The following is a 25890-nucleotide window of genomic DNA, read 5'->3' as shown; positions in this document are numbered from 1 at the left end:
ACTTACAGTTCTTCAAAACTTTTGGTTTTTCTTAAGAATTGTATTTGCATGATTTGATACTATGATACCAAATCTTCCTTACTATGAACTTGGTATCTCTTTATATGTTTTCTTTCCTTTTTTTAAAAAATATTTATTATTTTTGAGAGAGAGAGAGAGCGCGTGCATGAGCAGGGGAAGGGCAGATCCTCTGAAGTCAGCTCCACGCTGACAGCAGAGAGCCCAGTGCGGGGCTCGGACCCACAAACGTCGAGACCATGACCCAAGCCAAAGTTGGGTGCCCAGCTGACTGAGCCACCCAGGCGCCCCCTTCCTGTTTTTTTTTTTTTAACCTTTATTTTTGAGAAAGAGACAGTGTGTGAGCAGGAGAGGAACAGAAAGAGAGGGAGACACAGAATCCAAAGCAGGCTCCAGGCTCTGAGCTGTCGGCACAGAACCTGATGTGGGGCTCAAACGCATGAACCCACGAGATCATGACCTGAGCCGAAGTCAGACAGTTAACTGACTGAGCCACCCAGGAGCCCCCTACTACCCTTTCTGTTTTTTAAAAATACCTCAATGAAGGTTTAAAATTTTCTTCGTAAGATCTTATACATCTTTTATTAGGTAGCTTACCATTTTGGTTGCAATTATAAATTTTTCATTATAGCATCTAACTGTTTTGTGGCTAATACACAGGAATACTACTGATTTTTATATTTTGAGAGTGTGTACAGCAACCTTGGTAACATTAATTCTAGTAGTTTGTCTTAGATTCTCTTAGATTTTCTATGTATACAATCAGTGTTTTAGTGAATGACGGCATTGTTTCTTCCTTCCAGTTTTTACTTATGTTGCTTTTTCTTGGCTTCCATTTTATTATGGAAGAGGAACACTGACAGTGAATACCCTTGTCTTATTCCTGACTTTACAGAGAATGCTTCTAATTTCACCATTAAGTACTGTATTTATTGCACGTTTGGATAGATAGCCTTTATTCGCGAAAGGAAGTTTCTCTCTATTCCTAGCGCAACTAAGAGTTGTTTTTTTTAATCACGAAAGTATGTGGTTTGGGGATTTTGTTCTCATTTTTTTTATTGTCTGACAATCCCCATCACCTGTTTCACCCATCCTCCTCTCACCTCCCCTCTGGTGACCATCAGTTTGTTCTCTTATGGTTGAGGGTGTTTCAAGGGCACCTGGGTGGCTTAGTCTGTTAAGTGTCTGACTTTTGATTTCAGCTCAGGTCATGATCTTGCAGTTCACGAGACTGAGCTCGATTGAACTCCACTTCAGGCTCTGTGCTGACAGCTCAGAGCCTGCTTGGGATTCTGTCTCTCCCTCTCTCTCTGCCCCTCCCTTGCTCACGTGCTCACTCTCGCTCTCTCTCTCTCTCTCAAAATAAGTAAACTTTAAAAAAAAAAGTGTTTCTTGGTTTGTCTCTCTTATTTTTCCTTCATGCATTTGTTTTGTTTCTTAAATTCCACATGTGAGTGAAATCATATGGTATTTGTTTTCCTCTGACTTATTTCGCTTAGTGTAATATATTCTAGCTGCGTCTACCTCATTGCAAATGGCAAGATCTCGTTCTTTTTTATGGCCAAATAGTATTCTATTGTGTGTTTGTGTGTGTGTACTGAGTGTGTGTTTTTAATTTTATCAAATGCTTATTCTGAATCTATTGCGATAACACTATATTTGTTCTCCTTGTGTTAATTAGTGTTAATGCGTTTTCTAAAGTTAAGCCATCTTTGCCTGCTGGGACGTACTCTATCTGGTCGTCATGTATTATTTTTTCCTATATTGTTACACTCATTTTGCTAATTTTTAGAATGTCTACCTCTGTGAACTGAGGTGAGGCTAGCCTAGAATTTTTCTTTCTCACATAATAATCCTTGTCTGATTGGGTAACAAGGTTTTAATAGCCTTATAAAATAAAGTAAGGATCTTTCCCTTCTTTTGTATTCTCTGGAACAGTTTATATAAGGTAGAAAAATCATCTATACAGCGAAGGTCTGATAGAACTTAGCAAAAACCTAGTGGTTTTTGTTTGTTGAGAGAGGAGGGTGCAGATTTTTAACTACTGATTTAGTGATTATAGTTCCATATATGTTCTATGTTTCCAATTTCCCATGAACTCACTCTAGTCTGATCCCCAGTGCAGTCGGTAGACGGAAACTCCTTTTATCTAGGTAGATATCTGCCGAACTCTGTGTTACAGAAAGGGCGCTTTTCTGTCCTTATGCCGTTCCTCGACTGGCATTTAGCCTTGCTTGAAGCTTTCTCTTTTCTTGGCTTCCTTGACGCTAACTACCCTCCCCTGGTTTTCCTCCCTTCAGCTGCTCTTTCTCTGCTTGTCATGTTCCTCCTCCTCTACTTGATCATTAAAAATGGAGCTCTCCGTGGCCCCATCTTAGGTCTTCCTCTCTTTTTTTCTCTCTACTCTCTTCTCATGTGATCTCATCCATTCCCTCAGCTTTGGAAATCGTCTATGCACATATGACCCCCAGAGTTACATTTTCATCCAGACTCTCTCCTGACAACTGTGTGTAGCCAGAGATCGACTTGACACCCCCCCCCCACACACACACACAACCGCCTGTAGAGCATCACAGGCGCCTCAGCCTGGACATACCTGTAAGTGCCCTTCCTCTCTCTTCCTGTCAGCAAACGCTCACATCAGGGCACGATCCTTGATTCCCCTCGCACCAGATCTAGTCTGATTCATCAGCAGACCCCGTCATCTCTCCCTGCAAAGTGTATGTCGAATCCGACCACTGCCCCCCGTGTCTACTACGACCACCCCAGTCCAGGGCACCACCTTCTCTTGCCCGACACTGCACTAGTCCAGTTTTTCTCCCTAACTTCACTCTTGTCCTGCCTCTCTTCATTCCCCACAGTAGCCAGAGTGGCCTTTTTACATTTCAGCTGTATCTTAATTCCTCCCTGCTCTCAGTGGCTAAAATAAAATTCAGGCTCTTTTCCGTGGTCTTCCTGCCCCCTGCCTCCCCGCTGCCTCCTCTGACACCACTCTCCCCTCCTCTCGCAGACGGTCGCTGTCTGGCCTGTCTTGTTACATGAACAAGTTCTTTTCTGACCCGCTGCTCCTCTTCCTTCTACCACCGTTCTCATCTACCCCCTCATGTGGAGGGGACAGTCTTAGAAAAGGCACAGTAGCTTTATTGGCAAAGGACAGACCACCTTGGCTATCGTACATGCTCACATTAGGAACAGAGAGCTTATATAATTTGGGAACCCTTTTCAAGAAAAAGAATACAAAACTACAAATACAAAATTAGAAAAAATGTAAATACTTGGGGCTCCTGGGTGGCTCAGTCGGTTGGGCGTCCGACTTGGGCTCAGGTGATGATCTCGCGGTCCGTGAGTTCGAGCCCCGCGTCGGGCTCTGTGCTGACAGCTCGGAGCCTGGAGCCTGCTTCGGATTCTGTGTCTCCCTCTCTCTCTGCCCCTCCCCTGCTCATGCTCTGTCTCTCTCTCTCTGTGTCTCAAAAATAAATAAAAACATTAGAAAAAGAAAAAGAAAAAATGTAGATACTTAAAATGAAAAACAAAATGGCAACAAATTACTGGAACTTGAGAGATTGGATTCCTTTCTTCTGAGATCTCATTAGAGAGAGATGTTCATATAGAAATGCTTCCACATTGCAACCCGCCTGCCCTTCCCCTCCTAAAACACTGACATTTCCAGCAATTCTCGCTTCTAAGGTACAGAGGAAATAAATGACTTTCCAAACGTGGTTGACCCATGAACCTATAGCAATAAAACTAGAATCTGGGTCTCCTGGCACTGATGTAGTGAACCCATTGAGCCCTAAACTCGCACATTTCTGCAGTGCCCCTCCGTGCCAGCATTCACATTAATGCTGAGTGAGTAGCAGGTACCCCTTTATGGTGCTGTCACGAAGAATGGGCTACAAGGTAGATCCGAAGTACCACCACATGAGCGCTACCGAATGATTCCAAGCAAAAACCACCACAGGAAGCCAGCCTGGAAGTTACAAATGCAAACAAAGCTGGAGCGAGCACTTTTAGCCTCTGAGGAAATCTGAGAATTTCCGAGAGCGACCGTGGACTGAGGACTTCCCTCCCAAGCCTGTGCTCCTTAGGGCAGAGGGTAAAAAAACTCACACTCCCGAGGGAGCCTCTTACATCTTTTGTAAAAGAAAACACTTCCATTTTCTGTGCGGTTGTTACCATTCACAGACTGGTCCCTGCGGAAGCAGATTTGCTGTGTGTGCTTTTGGTGTCGAGGATTCCAAACTGGCGGAGGAGGGTCGGTGCGGCCGCTGACTCCCTCCTCATGGTGGGCTTCAAAGCCGTGTGACGGCTTGTTTGTTTGGTTTTTTAAAAGACAACGTTATGAAAATTTCCTGGGTGACGTGATTTTTCTCTTCCACGTTACAGGATTCTGATCTAATATCAAAAGCAGCTACCTGCTTCATCCTAAAACTGACGTGTTTTCCTCATGAGAGGGTTAGGTGGAGCACAGTCTGAGTGCATTATGCTGGGTCTTTCCAAAAGGAGCCGCAATTTTCTCATCCTCAGATCACCAACCCCATTGTAACTGCCAAGCAACACAACTTTGAAAAGTAGACTTTCAAGTCACAGGTTGTGCTCTTGAGTATTTTGGTTAAAAGCCACCAGCGTGCCATTTAAACATACCGTCTTACTTTTGCTACCGACTGCCAAGTCCAAGGTTCAAATTGACATGCACACGCTCAGCTGATGCGAGTGCTAAATTACGGTCGGGGAGGAATGTCGATGGAAGCTGCTACTTGACGCCTGCCAGTAAGACGATAAGTTGCAAACCGAGTTGGAGAGATTATGTGCTGTGGTTGTTGTGAACGGGCTGTGTGATGGGGCCCCGGCATTCAGGTCCCAGGACAGACTATGTCTCTCCTCTGTTCTCTCACCCCTTCTCCCCTGACCTCCAGATAGACCACGCTCATTTCTGACCTCAGTTCTTTACTCAGACAAGTTCCCACTGCCTAGAAGAGCCTGCCCTTGCCTCCGCTCTGCCCAAATGTTGCTCTCTCACTTTAAGATCCAGCTCACATCCTGCGTCATTCATTCATTCATTCACTCTACAGGCACAGTGGCAGATACCGAGATAAATATATATTCCCTCAAGAGCATAGGTTCACTTCTCCCACCAAGTGTTAGCCACTAGGCTCTTGAGCAGCTGGAGGGTGGGGACTGTGTCTTCCTCATCCTGATTATCAGCCTGCTATCAGGGAAGCCTAAAATTATGTGAGTAAACGAACTAGCCATCGTCTTATTCTATTCATGGAATATACTCCTTGAACATTCGGAGGAAGTCATTGGCTTCCTTGTGGGGGCTGTGGGTGAGACCTGAGACCTGAACAAGCCTTCATTAATGAGACAGCATTTAGGGGAGCTGGAGCACAAGAAGGATTTGGACGTGTGAAGGTTGGGGAATAGGATCGGGCAGGTCAAGGAAATAGTTGCCCAGTTATACCGAGCCTGGAAAGACTATGGGTCAGAATACCGACCCCACCACTTACCGTCTTTGTAATTTCAAACAAGTTTAAGCCGTCAGCTTATATTTATCTGTAAGATGGAGTCAGTAGTGCCTGCCTGACAGAGTTGCTGCGAGGATTAAATATATAAAGTCTAGCATACTGCCTCGCACACAGCAGTGGTCACTAAGTGGTAGCGGTCATTATAAAAAAGTAGTGGATAATTGAGTCACAGTTTTTATCTACACTGTAAAACATTAATCCATTCTTTGTTAGAGGTGTTTCGTTTTTCCTTTAAAATCTACAAATAGGTATAGAAAATGGTTCCCGGCTCACATTTTTTAATAGCGGCTCATGCCATCTTGTATGTTAATGCTGCAAAATAATCATCTTCCCCCACTTGCTTTCCTTAAGTCCTTTATAAAAGTCCTTCTGAAGCCATCGAGATAAATACCCTACAAATCTGTTTGCCTACCTACTTTTTCTGGTACCTGCCTTCTTAGGTACCTCTCACATGGAGTTAGAAGTTACGAATAGTAAATCTCTTATTTGCATAATGTTCCATGTTTTTATTTAAGTTTGCTAGAACCCTGTGGGGGAGGCAGGCCAGAGCTGATGAGCACTATTTCACAGATCAGAAAACCGAACCTTAGAAACGTGGAGTGGTCTGCCAAGGTCACATGCTCCTAAGTGATGGGGGTAAGGCCAGAAACCCAGATATCTGACTCCAAGTCCCTTGTTCTTTTCACCACACCGTGCCGCCCCTTCTTCGTCAGTGGCTATTCTCCTTCTCTGCCCTTTCCCAGCTCTCCTGTCTCTGCATCATTTAATTTCTAGCACCTGTTACCTTCCACAGGGAAATCCACCAAAGTCAAGTCCAGACATGCACACGCCACAATATGGAGGCAGTGGGTTCTGGTGAAAACATTCTTTGTAGCTTATCCTGCCCCATTTACTCAGAGAGGTAGGAAACTAAGAGTCATAAAACTTGGTGAAGGATGTGAGAACTTAAGACCAAAAGAAACAAAATGATTACATGTTTCAAATCTACTAATGAAGAAACAAGAAAACTGATGGAAGCACATGGGTTGGCCTAAACCATAACCTTTGCCCCCAGTGTTTGCCTTCCTCCAATTTCACGTTCTGTTTTCAGAATAAGACATGATAAAAGCAGGATTTCAAAACCATCTGTCCTGCTTCGTATGTGGAATTTTTTATCCTAAGTTTAATTTTTCTCCACTATAAAGCTTAAACCAGCAGCTTCATACAGGGCAGTGTGATACAGCGGAAGGAGCACTAGAGCTGGGAATCAAAATGTGGTCTCCAGCTTCAGCTCTATCACTTAATTTCCATAAATTGTTTTTGAATATCACTTTTTTAAATGGAGTTAATAGCACCAGGCTTATTTCCCAAACGTAGTTGTATGGAGCAAATGACATCATGTCTGAGCGATTTATAAACTCAAAAGAACTATGCAAAGTATTATTAAGTAGGATTTAGGCCTTTAACAATTCAGTAACTGTCTCCTCTGCATATAGCACTATTCAAGAGACCAAACAGATTCAAAAGTGTAAGACAGCCCCTGCCTTGCTTGGATGACAGTTGTTTAGTTTATAATCTAAATGAGTAGATAAGACAAAGTAATATTTTGAGGGACATGACTCACAAAATTTTCCTATGCATTGTGCACTCTGGTGGTCACGTGGGACCTGGAGCCTGGCACCCAGCCAGCCTCAGTGGACAGGCTGTTAACCCATGGAGGTCAATCTTGGACTGAGTTAGTTGATGTTTTAGGACCAAGTGTACCTTTTTTATAGAGACCGCATCAGATTTCAGCGATGTATTGAAGATGGGACACTGAAGAGGAGTGTCCTTAGCTGTTGTGCAGCTTCCTGGCATGTTTTTGCAGATTCCTTCTCGCACTTAACGAAGTGACTTAGGAAGGAGCAAGTAGTGGCTTTATGCATGGTCATCTCACTTAAGCGGCATAAATCTCTAGATGGTGTTTCTGCTGACCTGTTTCTTACCTAGTCTTCCATTCCTTTTCATAAATAGAGAGAATCAAGCTGAACAGCTTTTTAAATAAATAAATAGATAGATAAATAAATAGATCGATAGATAAATAAATAACAGACGAGTGAATGAACGAACCTTGGCACATTTTCAGGAAATGCTTTTTAAAGTAAACTCGGGATAATGAAAATCAAGACCAAGTGAGCCAGTCTATTTTCTTTAAAAAGTTTTTTTTTAATGTTTATTTTTTTGAGAGAGAGAGCAAACAAGTGAGCCTGAGCTGGAGAGAGAGGGAGACACAGAATTTGAGGCAGGCTCCAGGTTCTGAGCTATCAGCACAGAGCCTGATGTGGGGCTCAATCCCACGAACTGTGAGATCGTGACCTGAGCCGAAGTTGGCCTCCCAACTAATGGAGCCACCCAGGCACCCCTTTTTTTTTTAATTTTTTTAACGTTTATTTTTGAGAGAGAGAGAGAGAGAGAGAGAGAGAGAGAGAGATAGCAGTCTATTTTCTTTAAAATCCAAGGGTAACAACATAATAGTTTAGCTTTTAAGCCAAACTATCCACTTTGAAGATGGGGCAGTCCAACGTTAACATTTTTTTAAAAGCCGCACTCTTTAAAAATAAATGTGTCCTCTTTCCTTCCTTCCATCACGCTTATGCTGAATTCAGAACTAGTTTTTGGCAGGTGACTCCCAAGGGACTTAAAAAAACATGTTGTCTAGCTGATGTTAGTTTTTAAATTTAGATCAAATGACATTGTCTTTGAAGTCTCAAGAGTACCACTTAAGGTAGATGGGCCCACCTTTCAGAATATATCCTTAATATGAAAAGTGAAGTCTGGTCAAAAATAAATGAAAACGAAAGTTTTATTGGAGTTATTTACTCTAAGATAGCAATTGTGGAAGGAACCTTGACAAGTCGTCTCATTGCCTCTCGACAGGAACACACAAGGCATATGGGTATCTGTAGTATTTTAAAAGACCTTGGGGGACCAGGCTTCTTCCATAACTCATTCCAGAGTTTAAACACCCTCGCTTCAGGAAATTCTTCCCTATATTTAACTTACAGGCCCCCTCCTGCGGTTAACACCCATTTCCGCTTTTTTCTGTCTCCAGTCAGGATGGAGAACAGCTGGCCAACATCCTTTGTGTGCTAACCCTCCGTCAGTGACAGAAAGTCATTTGGGTATCCCTGGGCTTCTTTTCTCAGCCGCCAGCAAACAAGTCTTTGAACCAGACTGGAATCTTGTTTTTTATTTGTGTTGTTTATTTCTGTTAATTTCTCCTGAATAGAAAATAATACATGCTCAATGAATCAAATTTGGAAGATATAAAAATATACAGAAGGGGCAAACAATAGCTCTACGATCTAGGGACAAAAACCATTGTTAAGTTTGTCGGTTTTCTATGTATTTCTTATATATTTGAGATCCTATCATCTATATCAGCACTGTCCAGTAGAAATACAGGCTGAGAAGGGCGCCTGAGTGGCTCAGTCAGTTGAGCATCTGACTTCTGTTCAGGTCATGATTCACAGTTTATGGGTTTGAGCCCCACATTGGGCTTTGCGCTGACAGTATGGGGCCTGCTTTGGATTCTGTGTCTCCCTCTCTCTGCCGCTCCTGCATGCACACGCTCTCTCTCGCTCTCTCTCTCTTTCAAAACTAAAGAAATACAGTCTGAGCCACGTATGTAAATTTAAATTTTCTGGCAGCCTTTATTATAAAAAGGTAAAAAGAAATAGGTAAATTAAGTTTAATAATGTATTTAAAATTTTTTAATGTTTATTTATTTTTGAGAGACAGAGACAGAGCACGAGCAGGGGAGGGGCAGAGAGAGAGGGGGACACAGAATCCAAAGCAGGCTCGAGGCTCTGACCTGTCAGCACAGAGCCCGACGTGGGGCTCGAACTCACAGACCGCGAGATCGTGACCTGAGTTGAAGTCGGACGCCCAACCGACTGAGCCACCCAGGCGCCTCGATGATATATTTTATTTAATCCCAATAAAAACCAATTATAACTCGTCAACAGGTAATCAGTATTTCTTAATTATTAATAAAATATTTGACGTTCCTTGTTCCATGCTAAGCCTTCTGAAACCAGCGTATGTTTTATGCTTAGAGCACATCTCAAACCCAGCTAGCCGCGTGGCAGGTACCCAGTAACCATTAGCTAGGGTTGGGCAGTCTGTACAGCTGTATATATCTGCTTTTTTGTACATCGCATCTTAAGCCTTTTATCAATGCCATTTAAAACTTTTTAGCATCGGGGCGCCTGGGTGGCTCAGTCAGTTGAGCGTCCGACTTCAGCTCAGGTCACGATCTCGCAGTCCGTGGGTTCGAGCCCCGCGCCAGGCTCTGGGCTGACGGCTCGGAGCCTGGAGCCTGCTTCCCATTCTGTGTCTCCCGCTCTCTCTGCCCCTCCCCCGTTCACGCTCTGTCTCTCTCTGTCTCAAAAATAAAACGTTAAAAAAATTTTTTTAATAAAAATTAAAAAAAATAATAAAACTTTTTAGCATCATTTTAATGGCTGCGTAATGTCTTCTCATTTAGATTTACTGTAACTGTATCTTTAGATCGTTTGGTTTTTCACGTTATAAGTAATCCTGTAGTGTTCTTTTTTTTTTACCTGCTTTTTTACATGAACAGAATGTTTCTCAACACTTTGCCAAAAGAAAAGCCATAAGTTATTCCTTTTGAGTACAACTAATTAAATCCATTTATTCATAAAACAAACACATTCCCTTAATACCCATTCTTTACTACGTTAGACCGGAAAGTGAAGGAGTAGATTTCAAGAAAGAGAAGACTAGGTCCCTCCTTTGCAGTGTTTACAAGACTTGGCTCCATAGTTGGACTGCACACATACTGTATTTTATTCTGCTTTATCCTGCCCTTCATTTCTTACTCTTCCCCCCTATACACGCACACACAGACGATTAACTCCCCCTTATGCTTCAAGGCACCAATCAAATATAGCCTCCTGTGATGAGTCCTCCAGATGATAACTTGCTCCCTCCTCCATTACAATGTATGAAGTGCATATTGTGCACAAAGCACCGTGGTGTTAATTGGTTAACTCTCTCCATCTTCTCTCTTACATTGGGAGCTCTTTATTGATAGAAACCTTATTTTATACACTTCTTTATTTCCAGAGCCTCGCAGACTGCCAGGCAGTGAATGTGGATGTCAATTATGTCTACCAAAATATGTGTAGCAATACAAGTGATCATATTAAACATCAGTTGGATAGCAAAATTCAAGTACTGAGGCTGTTCAAAGAGATCACATTAAACTGACATGGTTAAAGAAGGCTTATTGAAGGAGATAGGAGTTGAATTGGACTTTGGCAGATGGGTATATTTAAATGTATGGAGGGAAAGAATTAGCAGAAAAGCCACCTATCTATCCCGTACTAAGAAGTCAGTGTTTTTTGGGAGGGACCCATCAGCATGTGCTAAGTATCAGCAGACAAACATCCTTCTAGATCTAAAGCACTGGGTTAGGTTTCAAGAAGGCTGTAGAGCTATGGTCTTTGCCCATCAAAAGTTTGACAAGAGTTTGCAGCATTAAAAATGACCTCTGACTACTTCATTGTGACCTTCGAATTTAAACTCAATTTAGACGCAATTCCCTGAGTTTTAAGTTTGGAGTTTAACATTAAAGATCATTTTATATGATGCTTTGTCAACAATTCTGTTAGTGGCTGGCGATATATAATAAGCAGTGTCATTATAGCTAATGTCAAACGACTGTTACTGCAAACCAGGCAGCCTTCCAAAGCATTTTGAATATATTACTTAGTTAACTCATTTAACTCTCACAATGGCCCCATGAATTAGAACCCACTGTCCTCCCTCGCCTTACAAATGAGGAAACTGAGGCACAGAGAGGTTAAAATAACAACGACACAGCCATCAAGTGGAGGACCTAAAACTTGGCCCCAAGCAGAATAGCTTTGCGGCCCCACTTTATTACTCAGTACAGCCTCTCTTATAACTATGTTAAGAATAAAAATGTTTTATACACGGGATTATTTAGCATCTTGTGATTCCAGAAAAGGAATGCTGTTATTATAACCCTCTCCTGGTTTTCTTCCTTCTTGTCACATTTGCAGGCTCCCTCTTCCTCTACCTCGTCATAAAAACTGGAGCCCCTCAAGGTTCGGTCCTAAGCCCTCTTTTCTCTCATTTCATTCTCCAGTCCAAGGCGATCTTGTCCACAACCATCTTTTTAATTATCACCCACTCTAAAATGAAGCACAAGTGTAAATCTTCAGCCCGGATCTCTTTTCGGATATTAGACCTCTATTCAGATTGCCCCCTGGATGTTTTCACAGCACATTGTGTGTGCCTGTGTTTTTTCCTTCCTGCCTTCCAACCCAACCACCATAAGCCTCGTGGTCTTCCAGTGCTGTTTTCAGCAAATGGAATCTCTAGAAAACCATGCATAATCCTTGGTTCCTCCCTTTCTCTCTCATCCCCATATCTAATCTTAGCAGCCCCTGCTGATCTCCCCTAATATGTCTACTTGTCTATGTCCTCGTATTTCCATTCTGGTCCGAACCTCCATCATCTCTCACCTGTACTGCTGCACAGCCTGTGGTCCCCTAGCATCGACTCGGGGCCCCCTCCAGTCTATTCTCGAACTTCAGCCAGAGTGCACTTTCCAAAATACAAGTCAGTCAATCGATTAATAAATCTCTCTTTCTCTTCACCACCTTCCCCACACCACCACCCCCCCTCCCCAAATATCCCTAGCCTAAAACACTTTCACGACTTAAAAGAGAAAATTCTAGACATGGCCTATGGGTTTCTGCATGGTCTAGACTTTGTTTTCCTCTCCAGCTTTATATTCTACCATTCTGCTCTTCACTTCACGACCTTTCGGGTCCTCCTTGTTCTCTCTCCTTTTGCCTGGAAGATGCTGTCACCTCTGACCCATTCTTCACCTGGTGAACAATTTTACTAACCCTTCAGTTCTTGGCCTTTTCTGGGTCGGTTCTGTTACAAGCTCTCTTAGCCCATGTCCTCTCCTGCACGGCATGTGTCAGAGGTTATCATTTTACGTTTTTGTCATTATTCTGTGGCAGTCTCTGTCCTCTCCCACAGTGGTGTAACCTCCACAAAAGCAGGAACTGCGGCCTTATTTTCCACCATTATTATATCCCCAGTGTTTCGTGCATAATAGACACTCAATATATATTTGAATTAGGGAGTAAATCACTTCATTTGTTAATATGCATACGGTTTCATACTGTACCTCTTTTAGTAGCACAGAGGACTACAAAAGATAAGGCTTCCAAGATGCTATTCCTGGAGCCCCACAGTCTCGCACTGTGTGATGATCCTGTGACGGCTAAGTGTAATTCAGGCACTTCAGATGAAGGCCTCCAGCATCTTGGGAAATGGTGGCAGAGCTACTCGCTTTTCTTTTAAAACAGCAAACAACTAAATCCCCATGGTTCAGCTCATGTCAGAACTTATTAGAATGTGGTGGTTCCGCTTTCGCAGTGTCTCGCAAAGACTTAAATTCACAGGTTCTGCCATTGGCCTCTGGAGTCTAAAACCGCCTTTAGCTCGCTTTGCAGATCTACCTTTGAAATTCGGAAAGCATCCTCCGACCAAAGTTTTCGTTTGTCGACTTCTCTCTGAGGTTGGGCTCTGTGACACTGCTGTTCCTCTGGTGTCCCTGGCAGAGGTACAGCTACTTTTCTTCCATTTTTTTCTTTCCCCCTAATTTTCAGCATGAACACTTGATAAGCTCCCATGTCTCAACTGTTGGCCAGACACTCCAAGGGGTCCCCTGGTGTCATCCCTGCCATCTCTGTTTCTACGGTCCTTATAATGTTTGTTGCCTGACTGTAATTTTAATACATTAATTTGTATAACGATTTCTTACAATGAGAGCTGATGGGTGAAGTGGTTGACTTGACTCCTCCTGGGACCCCTCTCTGTCTCCCTGAAGGATCACCCTCTATTCCCTGAGCCCAGGGAGCTCAGGCTTCGGACTGAACTGGCCTCCAGATGGGCTCCTGCCTGTGGGCACCCTCTGAGCCTCTGTCCGCTGTCCTGTGCTGAGGCCTCCCTTTCCCAAGCTAGGCCCCGTTGTCCTGATGGCCAGGCCCTCAGTCAGATCACATAGCCCCGGGAAATGGACTTCTTCAGCTCGCTTGTTTTACCCTTTGCCTGTGGAACTTTCTCTTTCACAAATAATTCATCTTTCCATCAGCCCTTAGTTTAAATAAAATCTAAAGGCTTCCTTGTTCAGTTATACCTTTTTAAACTTTGTGTTTTTATTTAGTCAGATTTTGGCAGGGAACCTTCCAAGCTGAGCCCAGGGGAAAGGTGACCATTGGCACAGGTTTCAGCCTCTGCTTTTGGCCCAAGATTGTTTCTATTTTTATTTTGTTTCTTGTTTCTCTTAACATCCAGGGCAAAGATTAGCCACTTTTCCTTATCTGGTAATGGTGAGAGGCCTTTAGACTGCTTGCCTGTGGTCAGGGGACTCCGTGCTTAGAAACGTTGACCCCCAGGCCCCCCCCCCCCCCCCCAGGAGGTTAAGAGCTAACTGTTACATTTGGCTTTTGCAAAACGAGGCTCTTTGCTTCCACCCGATCTGAGAGAGAGCAAGGAGAAGGACGGATCCGAACTTCTGCGGGGTTTTGAAAAAGGATAGTAGTCTAATTTATGGAGGTTGTTTTTTAAAAAAAACGAACTCTATGTCATAATTCTGTAGCTGCCAAAAGACGTAATTCTACCTCAGCTTCGCCTTGGCAACCTTCTTTTGGCACTCTGCAGCCCTGTCGTTGCTCTGCATTATTTAAGCAGTAATCTTTAAGAAGGTGAGAAACTATTATTGCTTTTTAGCACAGTTGACATGCTATTGGCACAGAGCAGTACCAAAGCTTCAAACATTTCTAATGGCCGTAAACCAACTTAAACACCTCCATGCAGAGGCCTCACTGCCGTGAGGTCATAGCTTGCTGCAGGGGGAGAAAGAAGATCGAATGTTGTTTAAAAGTGGGCCTTTTTTTTTTTTCTTTCTTTTTTTCTTTTTAAGTATTCTTATTCCATCGCGTTGTAGCTGTAGACTTTGGCCAGGATCCAGACAATCAAGATTTAGCATTTTGACCAGCTGTGATCTAGTAATGTTCCTCGGAGGAAACATTCTGTAGGAGGGAAAGACACGTATTTGAGACGGTGAAGTGTGCTCTCTCCCAGTACCTTTATGGGATGGGACCTGGTTGTAGACAGATAAAACAAGGACAAGTGAATCTGGAGGAGAACAGGGGAAAAAAATCACTTCCAATAGCTAAGACTTCACCTCACCTTCGAGAACTCTCTCGATGTGGTAAATCTTTCCATTTTTCCCTTATTTCATTTTCCCCTAAGTCCCCACCTTTATATCATTTTGTGACAGGATGTACCTGTGTTTTCATAATTGATGCTTAGATCCGTCAGCATTCTTACAACAGAATAACAATTCCAAGGAAATCAGAAAAGCCACGCAAACTTAATATAGGCAAGAGAAGAAGAGAAAGAAAACATACCAAGCCATTCGGCCTAAAAATTATTCTTCTGAGTCTCACTCCTCCCTCAAACAGAAGTACGATCGATCACATGTAGGCATTGTGGTGGCAAGTCCTGGGGACTGGGAGAGAGAAGGAAGCTAACGCTTAACTTCGTCGGGTTGTGTTTGTTCAATCACGGTTAGTTGCTTTGTGACTTGGGCAAGTTACCTAACCGTTATGCCTGAGTCTCTTCATCTGTGAAAGGTGGATTATGTTTGTAATACTTCATAGAGATGAGGATCAAATGAGACCACGTAGAAAGCTACTAACACAGTACTTCATCACACTTCATCAATGTTACCTGCCGTTGTTTTATTATTAATAACAGTCTGTGGAGTACCTCCTCATTGTACTAAGAGTGTTAGTCCTCACTGTAAAAACTGTTAGGTGGATATTCACGTTTTACAGAAAAGGAGACATTGGTTCAGAGCCGTGAAGTGCTTCACCAGTCTGCCATATCTCATAATGGCGGAGCTCCGTGTGGAGGTCTGGAATATATATGGGAGATAGGGAAGCGGAAACATATTTTGGACCAGTGCTCTCTTACCCTGTTTTCCTTCTCCCAGTCCTTGTTCTTTTTAAAGGAGGCTATTGCCTTAGGCAGTACAACCAGCAGAAAGAGGAGGAGGAGGAGGGGAAATTGTGGAGGCAAGAATAGCGGAGTGGAACGAACTGGGTTCTACTGTCTCCCAGATTGGCCTCATGACAAAGTGTTTGTATAATGGTTCTAAAAGGCTGAACGGGGTCCTCCTCATATAGGTTGGGACAACAGAAATTCTCCCTCTTACAAAAATGCTTTCTCCCTGAAGCTAAATTCGTACAGAAAAATGATACATCAGAGGTCTCGGGACAACTGGAATGTACCTCAAAGGATTCTGGGAAGTTCTTTTAGTCCCTAAGCATTTAGCAGATCATGTAAATAGAGGCAGTTGAGCATTTCTACTTTATTCAAAGCCTCCCCCGCCCCCGTCTACAAAAAAAAAAAAAGAAAGAAAAGAAAAAAAAAGTTGCAGTGATGTTTCACTTCGGATTGATTTAGTATTTTTCTTTCAATACTCTTTTACATTTGCCTTAGTTCTTTTTCTCCTTCTTGCAGCTAGCTCCCTGACGTGCAGAAGTGGAGAGGGGGCGGATGGGAAGAGTTCCTTGTGTCCCTCCCTGTTCTAAACAATTTTATGTAGGAAGAAACAGTAGGAGGGAGGAGACCTAGATTCTGGCCTTGCCTCTACTCCCAGTTACCTGTGTTCCACGGTCTGAGACATTAACGCCCTTGAGTCTCAGTTACCCCTTCTGTAAAATGAGGGCAGTTCTTTGGGAATCCGAAGCCCATGGAAGCTGGTAATAATGACAGCAATCACAATTGCAGCTACTACTGACATTAGTATGTACGTCAGGCATTCTTCTATTTCAGGTGCATTATTTTATTTAATCCTTACTGTAGTCCAGTGATCTGTTTATGAAGGAGGAAGCTAAAGCACAGAGAAGATAAGGGACTGCCTACAGTCATATAACAAGCAAGTGGTGAGTTCGACCTTAAGTTATAACTCCAAATAGACGGTCATGACTGCAGAGCTTGGAGGAGGGTCTAGGTTTTGAGCACCCTTCCTCATCACCACCACTATCTCCAGATATAGCTGAAGAGATAAAAAAATAACCAACTGCAATAAATAAGGACTCCCAGAATGAGAAAGAAATTAATCACCTTAATTTAGGGAGATCAGAGAAGACTTTGATCCAGAGAAGCCAAATTTAAACCAGACTATCCTCCTTGACCTCTAAACTCCAAACCACTTGACTTCTCCCTCATCAGGCTATTGTTTGTGACTCTAGGGTATCCTTTTGTACTCGTGGCAAAAGGTTGATTATGAAGTAATCTAACAGTCCCGATGTGGTTCAGTTACTCAACAACCTATCCCACGTTTCCCTAAACCGTGGCCTGGTAAATTGGCCATTACAATATCTGTGGGTTGTTGTTTTTTAATAAATTCCTTCTAATTGCAGCATTAAACCCCAGATGTCATGTTTCCAGGTTTCCAGTTTGGACTTAAGCCAAGCTGGAAAAGACATCCATCCACTCGAGGCAAACAGCCAAGGAGAATGTGTGCGGTGAAGTAGGGGACTTGGTCCAGTTACCAAACCTCGGGCTCCGGGCCCCCAGATCTAGCGCCATAGAACACAGAGGGAGCCTTGGCCGGGGTGGAGGATGGAGCAAAGCTACCATGTTTCCTGCTGCATCCACCCCTCCCCCAAATATCCAGGTTTACTCTGGTTGTTTCTAAGAGGAAAAATTCCCCGTAAGTTATTCATCACAATTCAAATAATGCACTAATTTCATTTGATAAGTAAATTGTCAACAGCCTTTAAAAATTGGTCATGTAATTAGGAAGTCTATGCATTCTGACCTCTTCTTCCGTCTCGATGAAATCGTTGTAAACCCGCGCTATAATCAGACAAAAAGAATCTTGAAACCTCCCAGGCATTCTTTTTTGATCTATCATTTGCCTCTTTAATTGCTACCTTTCTATTGTGTAGGGAATAATAGAAGTAACATGTCCTTTTTTTTAATTGTAAGAATTTAGCTTGTACTAAAATGTGTAATGAAGGTTCCTTTTGGAAACTTTCTATCAAATGCAAAAATCTAAATTGTTTTATTAAAAATCTATGCATTGTGTTTTTATACAGAGATGCTCACAGCAATTTGTTTTTTAATAGTAAAATTTTAGAAATATCCTAACTCTACACAAATAAGAGAATAATATTCCATTCAGTGGAGCAGCCATTTAGAGCTATTTACCAAAAGATTTTAATAAATTCCAGTGGTGGGATACAGAATTATATATATATACAACAAACATAACTTCAGGGTTTTTTTCTCTTTTTTAATTAAACACATATATGTAAAATCAAAGCCTAAAAACAAAATACTCAAAATTATTCGATAGGCAATAGGCTTGTGAGTGATTTTTATTTTTTATGTAGTTTATATTGTTTGTGTTTTCCAGGGAGTATAAATTATTATAATAATTAAAAATGCATGTGTGTTTGTATATATTTTAATGTAATCATTCAGCACTTCAGCTGTTTAGAACTCAGGTATCTGAAAAATCTGGAACACTGCTGAGATCCTGGAAGTGATAAAAAAATTAACTCTAAGCAGCCAAAACTAATGTTACAAAACTCATAAAGCCAAGTGTGTTATGCCCCGGCCATGTGCTGGCCCCTCACTCAAGCCGATGTACTCTTTTGCGCACAGTTCTCAGGCCATCCACTACACGAGGGCACAGTGAGCTGGCAGACATTAACAAAAGACAAGGGCCTGCAGACAAGTGCATCAGCGCACGTGCGCCACCAGCCTGGCAGTGAGAGAGGACCCAGGGAAGCGTGGGTACAGGTGGGAGAGCCCAGAGACCCGGACTTGTGCCCCTGAGTGTCCTGTCATCTCTTCCCCATGTCACAGTTCAGTAACACATGTTCATAGTGATGGCCCAGTGTTATTAAGAAAATCCTCTTTTCTTCAGCTTACTCTTTTTAAGATTGTAAGAGAGACTTTGGGGCACCTGGGTGGCTCAGTTGGTTGAGCATCTGACTCTTGATTTTGGCTCAGGTCATGATCCCAGTGTCGTGGGATTGAGCCACATGTCAGGCTCTGTGCTGAGCATGGAACCTGCTTGGGATTCTCTCTCTCTCTCTCTCTCTCTCTCTCTCTCTCTCTCTCTCTCTGTCTCCCTTTCTCTCTCTCTCTCCCTCTCTCTCTCTCTCAAATTAAATATATATATATATATATAAAATAAGAAAGACTTTAATGAAAATGCTTGAAAAGTCTTATTGCACATGACTAAAATGGGGAGAAAGACAACATGTGGTGATTAAAGGGCAAATTTTAAATACGTAGACTTCCTTGTCTACCTATAATAACTCATCTTTTTTACCATTATTCAGGGGGGACATTTTACCATTACTTGGACTTTCCAGATTGTATCTGACGGTATCATTCCCTGGGTTCTCATAAAAATCTAAAGGAACTGGAGAATGCTGCAAAAATCAGGATGTCAGGGGGCACCTGGGTGGCTCAGTCGGTTGAGCATCCGACTCTTGATTTCAGATCATGATTCATGAGATCAGGCCCTGAGTCAGGCTCTGCGCTGACAGTGTGGAGCCTGCTTGAGATGCTTTCTCTCCCTCTCTTTCCACCCCTCCCCCACTTGTGCGCATGCATGCGTTCTCTCTCACGTGCAAAGTAAACATTTTTTTTAAAAATTGGGATGTCAGAAAATGCCAAAGTCTCTACCTCGTACAGACTTAGAATCCATCCATTAAAATAGGAGTAGCACCCCAGAGCTTAGATACAGGCTGAGCGGGTTAGATGAGAAGGCCTGTGTAATGGCATTTAGCTTGAGGTGTGGCATTCCATTGGCACTTAGCAAGTGTCAGTTGAATTTGAATATGACTTTCCCACTTGGGACGCAACAGACAGCGTGGGCTCTGGAGTCCAACCAAATTTGGCTCAGATGTGGGCTCTGCAGCCTTGAACAAAACCACCCACCTGCCTACCTTTTCCACAAGGTAGATGTGAGGGTTCAACTTTATTGATGTACAAGAAAATGGTAGCTGCCTTCCCATTATAGTTGAGAGGAGGGATGTGACACTTTATTACTCTTCTGTTGTACAAAACTGTGGAGAGCTTTCAAGGGGTCTCAGAATCAACGAAGGCTACAAAATCCCCTGTCCTCTTGTGTCGTAAGCACAGCTTGTGCCCAGGTCTGTTCCTCATGCCCTGCTTTTTGTCAGCCCACCTGTAGCCCAGCGGAGAAACAGAGCAGAGAGCCCACGGGGTGGGGCTGGGTGGCGGTGGCAATGAGGGTATCATGTCGTTCACCCTTCGTGGCAGTGAGTGCTTAGGCACCTGGCCTCTGGCTGTGTGCCAGCGACGTCACTTTCAGCATTCCAGGCTGGTTCACTTGGTGCTTCTCACCCTCCTGGGCTGGGGTGGCAGCTGAAAGCTTGGCCCGTCTGCTCCAGAAAAAAAAGGGTCTGTGGGTGGTGCTGACGCTTTGTTTTGGTTTGATTACCTGGGCCCCCTGCAAAATCATTCAGAGAGGGACACTGTCAGCAAGTGGTATAGTAAAAACAACAAGATTGGCAAAAATGTGTGGCTTACCCAATCGCTGTGAGTTTTGACAACATATTAACTGAAAACCTAGATTAAGGCCAGTAGATTTGGCTCTGTTTTGTTTTGTTTTTCTTGAGGACTAAAAACAGTAATTTACTGGGCTGCTTGTGCTGTTTCATATGCACCCCAGTGGCCACCCCTAATTATGAAATCTCTCCAGGCACCCACGCTCATAGCCAAGCAATGGAGTCTGGTAGGCCCATGGATTAGAAGTCTGGTGGTTGCCTTTTTGCAAGAAGAAGAACCCTTGCTTAGGTGTCAGAGACCACAGGCATAATCTAGGACCAGAAAAAATCTGAGAGAAAAGGGAGCAGGGAGCTGGCATAAGAGCTCGTGGCTGTGGACACGGGTGGAAGGAACCCTAGACCCTTCCTTCTTTTTCAGGGCACTTATCGCAACTGTACTTTGAAAATGTATCATTTCAATAATTATGGGGGCCTTTCTTCTGCAAGATTGGAAGCTCCTCAGAGGCAGGGCCTGTCCTGTCTTGTATCTGTTTCCCCTCCCCGAGGCTGGCACATGTAATAGCTGTCTGTTGGGTGAGTATAGTTTCAAGTCTCGTCTCTTTTCCAGCCGAGTAGCTGTTTTGTAAGTCACCTCTGTGCGTGTGTCCTCATCGGAAGAATACAAGTCAAAGGGATCTTGTGTTTGCACCTCCGTCTCTGGATCTGTCTTTTCCTATCAGTGAATTGAGCTATCTTCATCCAAGTGTAGTATCTAGAACTGTGATCAGTGCCACAGGGGTGGCTTAAGTAGCCCAGCATTGAACACGACCGTCATTTCCAGGGTCTGGATACTTGATTTCTATGAACTCATTATTATTTATTGTTTCAGACTTAAGAGCAATAGCGTATACCCTGCTTTCTTGACAGGGTTTTTGTGAGAACCTAGTGAAATGGCATATGTGAAATGTCTTCAGGAACTAAAATGCTAAACAGTGATTGTTATTGCTGGCCCAAAAGTATCTTCCTGAGAAGGGACTCAACTTCAAAAGAAGGCACTGAAGACCGAGTATTGTAAAATGTGTGCGTGACTGACCTGATAGAAGAGAAGCCATTTTCCAAGTTAATTTTTCATTATGAAAAATATAGATAGATATACATATTAGATAGATAGTAGTCCATTAGATAGTCCATTAGATAGATAGATGTCTCCTTGGTTCCCTCTCTGCCAGTTCTCTAATGCAGGGTGATTAGCATTTGGGTATCAGAAAACCTGTTGGTCATCAGGTCGTGAGGCGTGGGATGTAGTCTAGCCTGCCACTGCCTCCCTGAGGTTATCAGGGACAAGTCATTTAACTTCTGTGCCAAATAAGGATTCCTGCTTCATGACGATAAGTTAAGCATTGAATAGTTAATAAAAGAATATAAATACCAATAGCCCTTTGGACCAGTAAGGTTGATTACATCCCTCAGATGCCTTTTTTTCCAATCCCACCTCTCCAGGTACTTCACCTCTTCCCCAAAGACATGATTTCTCTCCTCTCGCACCCTGAGCACCATCCTCTGGATAGATCGTAGGGTGTCTTGTATCCTTCTTGAAGGAAGCTCCCAAACTTGAATTCAGACTGCTTCATATTTTTTCTTGCATCCGGACCCTACAATTAATACTAGACTTGATTATTATCAATTTTTATTATCTCAAACCTAAATATGTTGTTTCCTGTCTCTGGATCCGGAAGTCTTAGGCCGAGTTCGAAAGCTGAAAATAACTTCTCGTTTTTGTTTGTCTTCTAGCGATAGACACCACACCTCCAGCGCAATCCCTGTTCCAAAGAGACAAAGCTCCATATTTGGAGGTGCAGATGTAGGCTTCTCTGGGGAGATCCCTTCCCCAGACAAAGGACACAGAAAACGGGCCAGCTCAGAGAATGAGAGACTCCAGTACAAAACCCCTCCTCCCAGTTACAACTCCGCGCTAGCCCAGCCTGTTACCGCCATCCCTTCCGTGGGAGAATCCGAGAGAAAGACGACATCTCTGTCCTCCTCCTTGGATACCTCCTTGGACTTCTCCAAAGAAAGCAAGAAAAAAGGAGCTGACTTGGGTGACAGATTAAGCGGAGGTCACGTGAGTGTGAACACTAGCCAAGAACAAGAAGGAGCCCTCTCTGGACTCCCAGCCGCCGTCAACGGCGCTCTCCTGCCCGGCGAGCAGGCTGGCTCCTCCGGCGTCCGGCTCCCGGGGGCATTCCTCCCGGTGCCGGAGGCCGAGCTCTGCTGTACTGTGGAGCAAGCGGAAGAGATCATTGGGATGGAAGCCACGGGTCTCACCTCGGGCGATCAGCTAGAAGCCTTTAACTGCATCCCGGTGGATAGCGCCGTGGCAGTGGAGTGTGACGAACAAGTCCTGGGAGAATTTGAAGAGTTCTCCCGAAGGATCTATGCACTGAACGAAAACGTGTCCAGCTTCCGCCGGCCACGCAGGAGCTCCGATAAGTGAAGTGAGCAGCCAGCCGGTAGGACCAGGACAGAGTCGCTGCCTGAAATGAGGATAAAAGCTGCACTGGTTACCCCTTGTAATAATTATGACACGAAATGAATATTAATGGAGGATATTCCTCGGAAAAACAGACTTTGTAAATCACGGAGGGGCTCAGGATCGTTGTGTATCAGTGGGCCAGACAAAGTTAGAGTTTGCTTGCAAGGTTTGCTTTTCAGGCCTGACAACTGTTTTAAGGCAAAATTCACTCTCTAGCTCGAGTCACCTTAAAGATATTTGTCTGCTTTTTAATTTACACTTCTGTGTTATCCTCAGAGGGAAGATGATAATATATAAATATGATAAACTCACCTTTAGTTTCTCATAAGCATTTGCCCTCAACATAGTTTATAAAACTTTGGAAAACCGAATATTCAAAACAAAGGTTTTCACCAGTTAACTCAAAGACCTTTGACCATCCGTTAGTTTGATCAGTAAGAAGCACAATGGTCTCCTTATACCCAGGCCCACCTGCCCCTGCTCCTGCCCCTGCCCCCAGTCAGCCTCTCTGCTGCCCCGTCTTCACAGCAGGTGGGTCGTGCGCCCTGAAAACTGAGGACAGCAGAGTCACTGGTTCTCGAATGCGGTAGCCAAGACCTTCCACCTCCTCAGATCAGCCACGCCCTTAACGTAACCCTCCAAGGAGAGGGAAAAACTTCCCCTCTGGTAGATCCCAGGGGACCCTCAAGGGCTCCCAAGGTTGCAATAGTCAGATGACATCCAGTGTCCTCTGGGGACCAGAGTTTTTACGTGGGCAGACGCTGCAGTCAAAAACCAGGCATGCTTTCTGGCAGTGCACTCACCAGACAAAAATCCCCATATGTAAATCCCATGTTAATTTATTAAATTTCAGTTGGAAAGGAAGGCGCTGTATATGTTGAAATACCCGTAGAGAGTCAGGCTGTCCAGTGTGCCGACGGCAAGGCTGTTGAGATAGTTGGATGAAGAGGCTTAGATGAGGCATAGAATACTATTGGTGTATGTGCAGTTGCGTTCATATTAAATTATGTTCTTCAAGTCCAATTTCATCCCCGGAGCTCAGATTTCATTTGCTATTGCCATATACTTTATATACCCAAGGACATTGCCTCAGGGTTGCAAGCTCTTTAAGGAAAATTTATGCATATACCCATGTATTGTATAGAAGAATAAAAACTGAATTTACTTCACTTGACCTGATTTGTTCTTTCCAATTCTGAAATCCGTCTCGAACCTACATCTCCATCTTCCATCACGACAGGACAGGACGAGCCTGGACAGAAACCGTGGCTGTACCTAAGCTAATGTCGTTGACTCGAGCGTGTGCTGTTCCGCACAGCAGCGCAAACACCTTCACAGGTGTTCTCTCCAGGAACTGCATTTGTCCGATGTAACAGCTTAACTCCTAGGTTTCATGGTCATTTTCATATATTGTCCAAGCACTCCTGAGCTCAAGTTCTCATTTACAGCTTTGTTGTCATGCAGAATGGTTCATGTTGTTGTTTTCCATATGTAAAGAGAACTCACCCAACCCATGCTTGACACATGGACCCAACCTGCAAGCAATTAAGAGCTTTAAGTTGATCTGAAGAAATCCATCGTATTTCACATACAGAGGTGGAACCACTCCAAACCTAAAGCAGAAGCACTCTAGAGTCACGGCTTCTTCGCAATGTCCTGCCATTCACGGTAGAGTCAATGAGGGGGGAGATATCTGTGGCTTTACATCACGCTGGGCTGTGTGGGGTCCTCCAATGAAACAGCACTTACCCCACCCAAAAGAAAAAGGTTCGGGAAGGATTGTGTTAGTATTGAACAGTGGAAGGTACATCACATGTGGCTTAAAGTCCACATATGGGGGTGGACTTTGAACTTCATGCCAAACTTAAAGACAGTGCATTGAGTTGTAGGCCCTCTGGCCTAGGTCCTGGCGCCCCCAGGCAGAGGGACCACATGCAGAGCAGCCACGGGGACAGTGTGTACCTCAGGTTCCACAGAGCCAGAGAGAGCTGGGGCTCTGAGACTCCATCTGCCAGTCTCCTCTATTTGTGGACTCCCTGATTCTGGGATCCACAGTTTTGTGCGCACACACACACACACACACACACACACACCAGCAGCGTGGGGCCCTGCCACCGAATGTGATATTAGGTAGCTCAGAACTGGTTTCCTACACTGGCTTGGTCCACACTGTGTTCGACGATGTTATGCCTCAAAACACCACTTACGTTTGGGTTCGCTTGGTTTGGGTTTCAGGTTTCCATGGAGTCTGTTCGATGCCTACAGTTTCTGCCTTGACTTGGGGTAGAACCAACAGTATTGCATGTCTCTGGGAGGAGCTCTGTTTGACATTTTCCAAAGCTGCAGAATTAGTTTTGTCTCTGCTTGGAGTGGCCAAGGCCAAAATATGGGATGAGTTATTATCTCCTACTAATCTTTTTAGTTAGTCTTGTAAATCGCTAAAGAAAATAAAACTTGCTTTGAGGATATAAGTTGAAATGAAAATCCACTACTATCCATGTCTGAACTGCTAAGAGCTCTTTCCGTTTTCATGTAGCGGAGACCCTTTGAACGGCTGGCAAGTGTTATCAAATGAATATTTGATTGTGTTCCCTCTCTCCACTTCCCCTTACCCACTTTAGAAATTCCAGAGATTTTTTTTTTTCCCCCTCAGAATATTAGTTTTGGAAGATTGTATCCAGCTCTATTTTTTTAGCGGTTCTAATGGTGCCCATTTATCCTGACCTAACTGGTTATTTAAATAATTTTTTAAACCACCACCAATAATAAATGGCATGTGAAACTGATCTGTTGGTAATTGGAAGAAAACTCAGCATCTGTATTTATAAAATAAAATTGATTAGTATTTATTTTGAGAGTAAAAGTGTATGTTATTTCCCAGCTATGTTTGAGTCCTGTCTTCTTCATTGTTTTGAATTTCATATTGGAGCTGAGTTAACTATGAAAACCTTGTTCATCAACCATCAGCCAGCTCTTTCACATTTATTGAGCTAACTCTGTCTCTGTCTGTGAGGGACTGGGCTAAACAAGGTTAATACAAAGATGAATAAGCCCTGGCCTCTGCCATGATCTCTGGGGGTGGAAGGTAAGGGAAAAAGGCCTATTAACACTGTACTATAATTCAGTGTGACAAATCCTGTGATGGAGAGCAGTATAGCCATGCTAGGGAATG

The 25890-nt window shown here is 43.5% G+C and overlaps 1 protein-coding gene across 1 annotated transcript in view; it reads left to right on the top strand.

Moving 5' to 3' along the window:
- UVRAG (UV radiation resistance associated) overlaps nt 1-25567 on the top strand; it is a 297766-nt gene extending 272199 nt beyond the window's left edge. The window contains exon 15 of the mRNA XM_047877056.1: nt 21977-25567. Within this exon, the coding sequence (XP_047733012.1) occupies nt 21977-22679 (703 nt within the window). The 3' untranslated portion in view covers nt 22680-25567. The remainder of the gene's footprint in view (nt 1-21976) is intronic.
- Nucleotides 25568-25890: the final 323 nt, after the last annotated feature.

The sequence above is a fragment of the Prionailurus viverrinus genome, chromosome D1, assembly GCF_022837055.1.
Source record: "Prionailurus viverrinus isolate Anna chromosome D1, UM_Priviv_1.0, whole genome shotgun sequence".
Lineage (NCBI taxonomy): Eukaryota > Metazoa > Chordata > Mammalia > Carnivora > Felidae > Prionailurus > Prionailurus viverrinus.
Note: the sequence above shows the minus strand (reverse complement) of the source record. Positions and strands in the feature narration are given on the sequence as shown.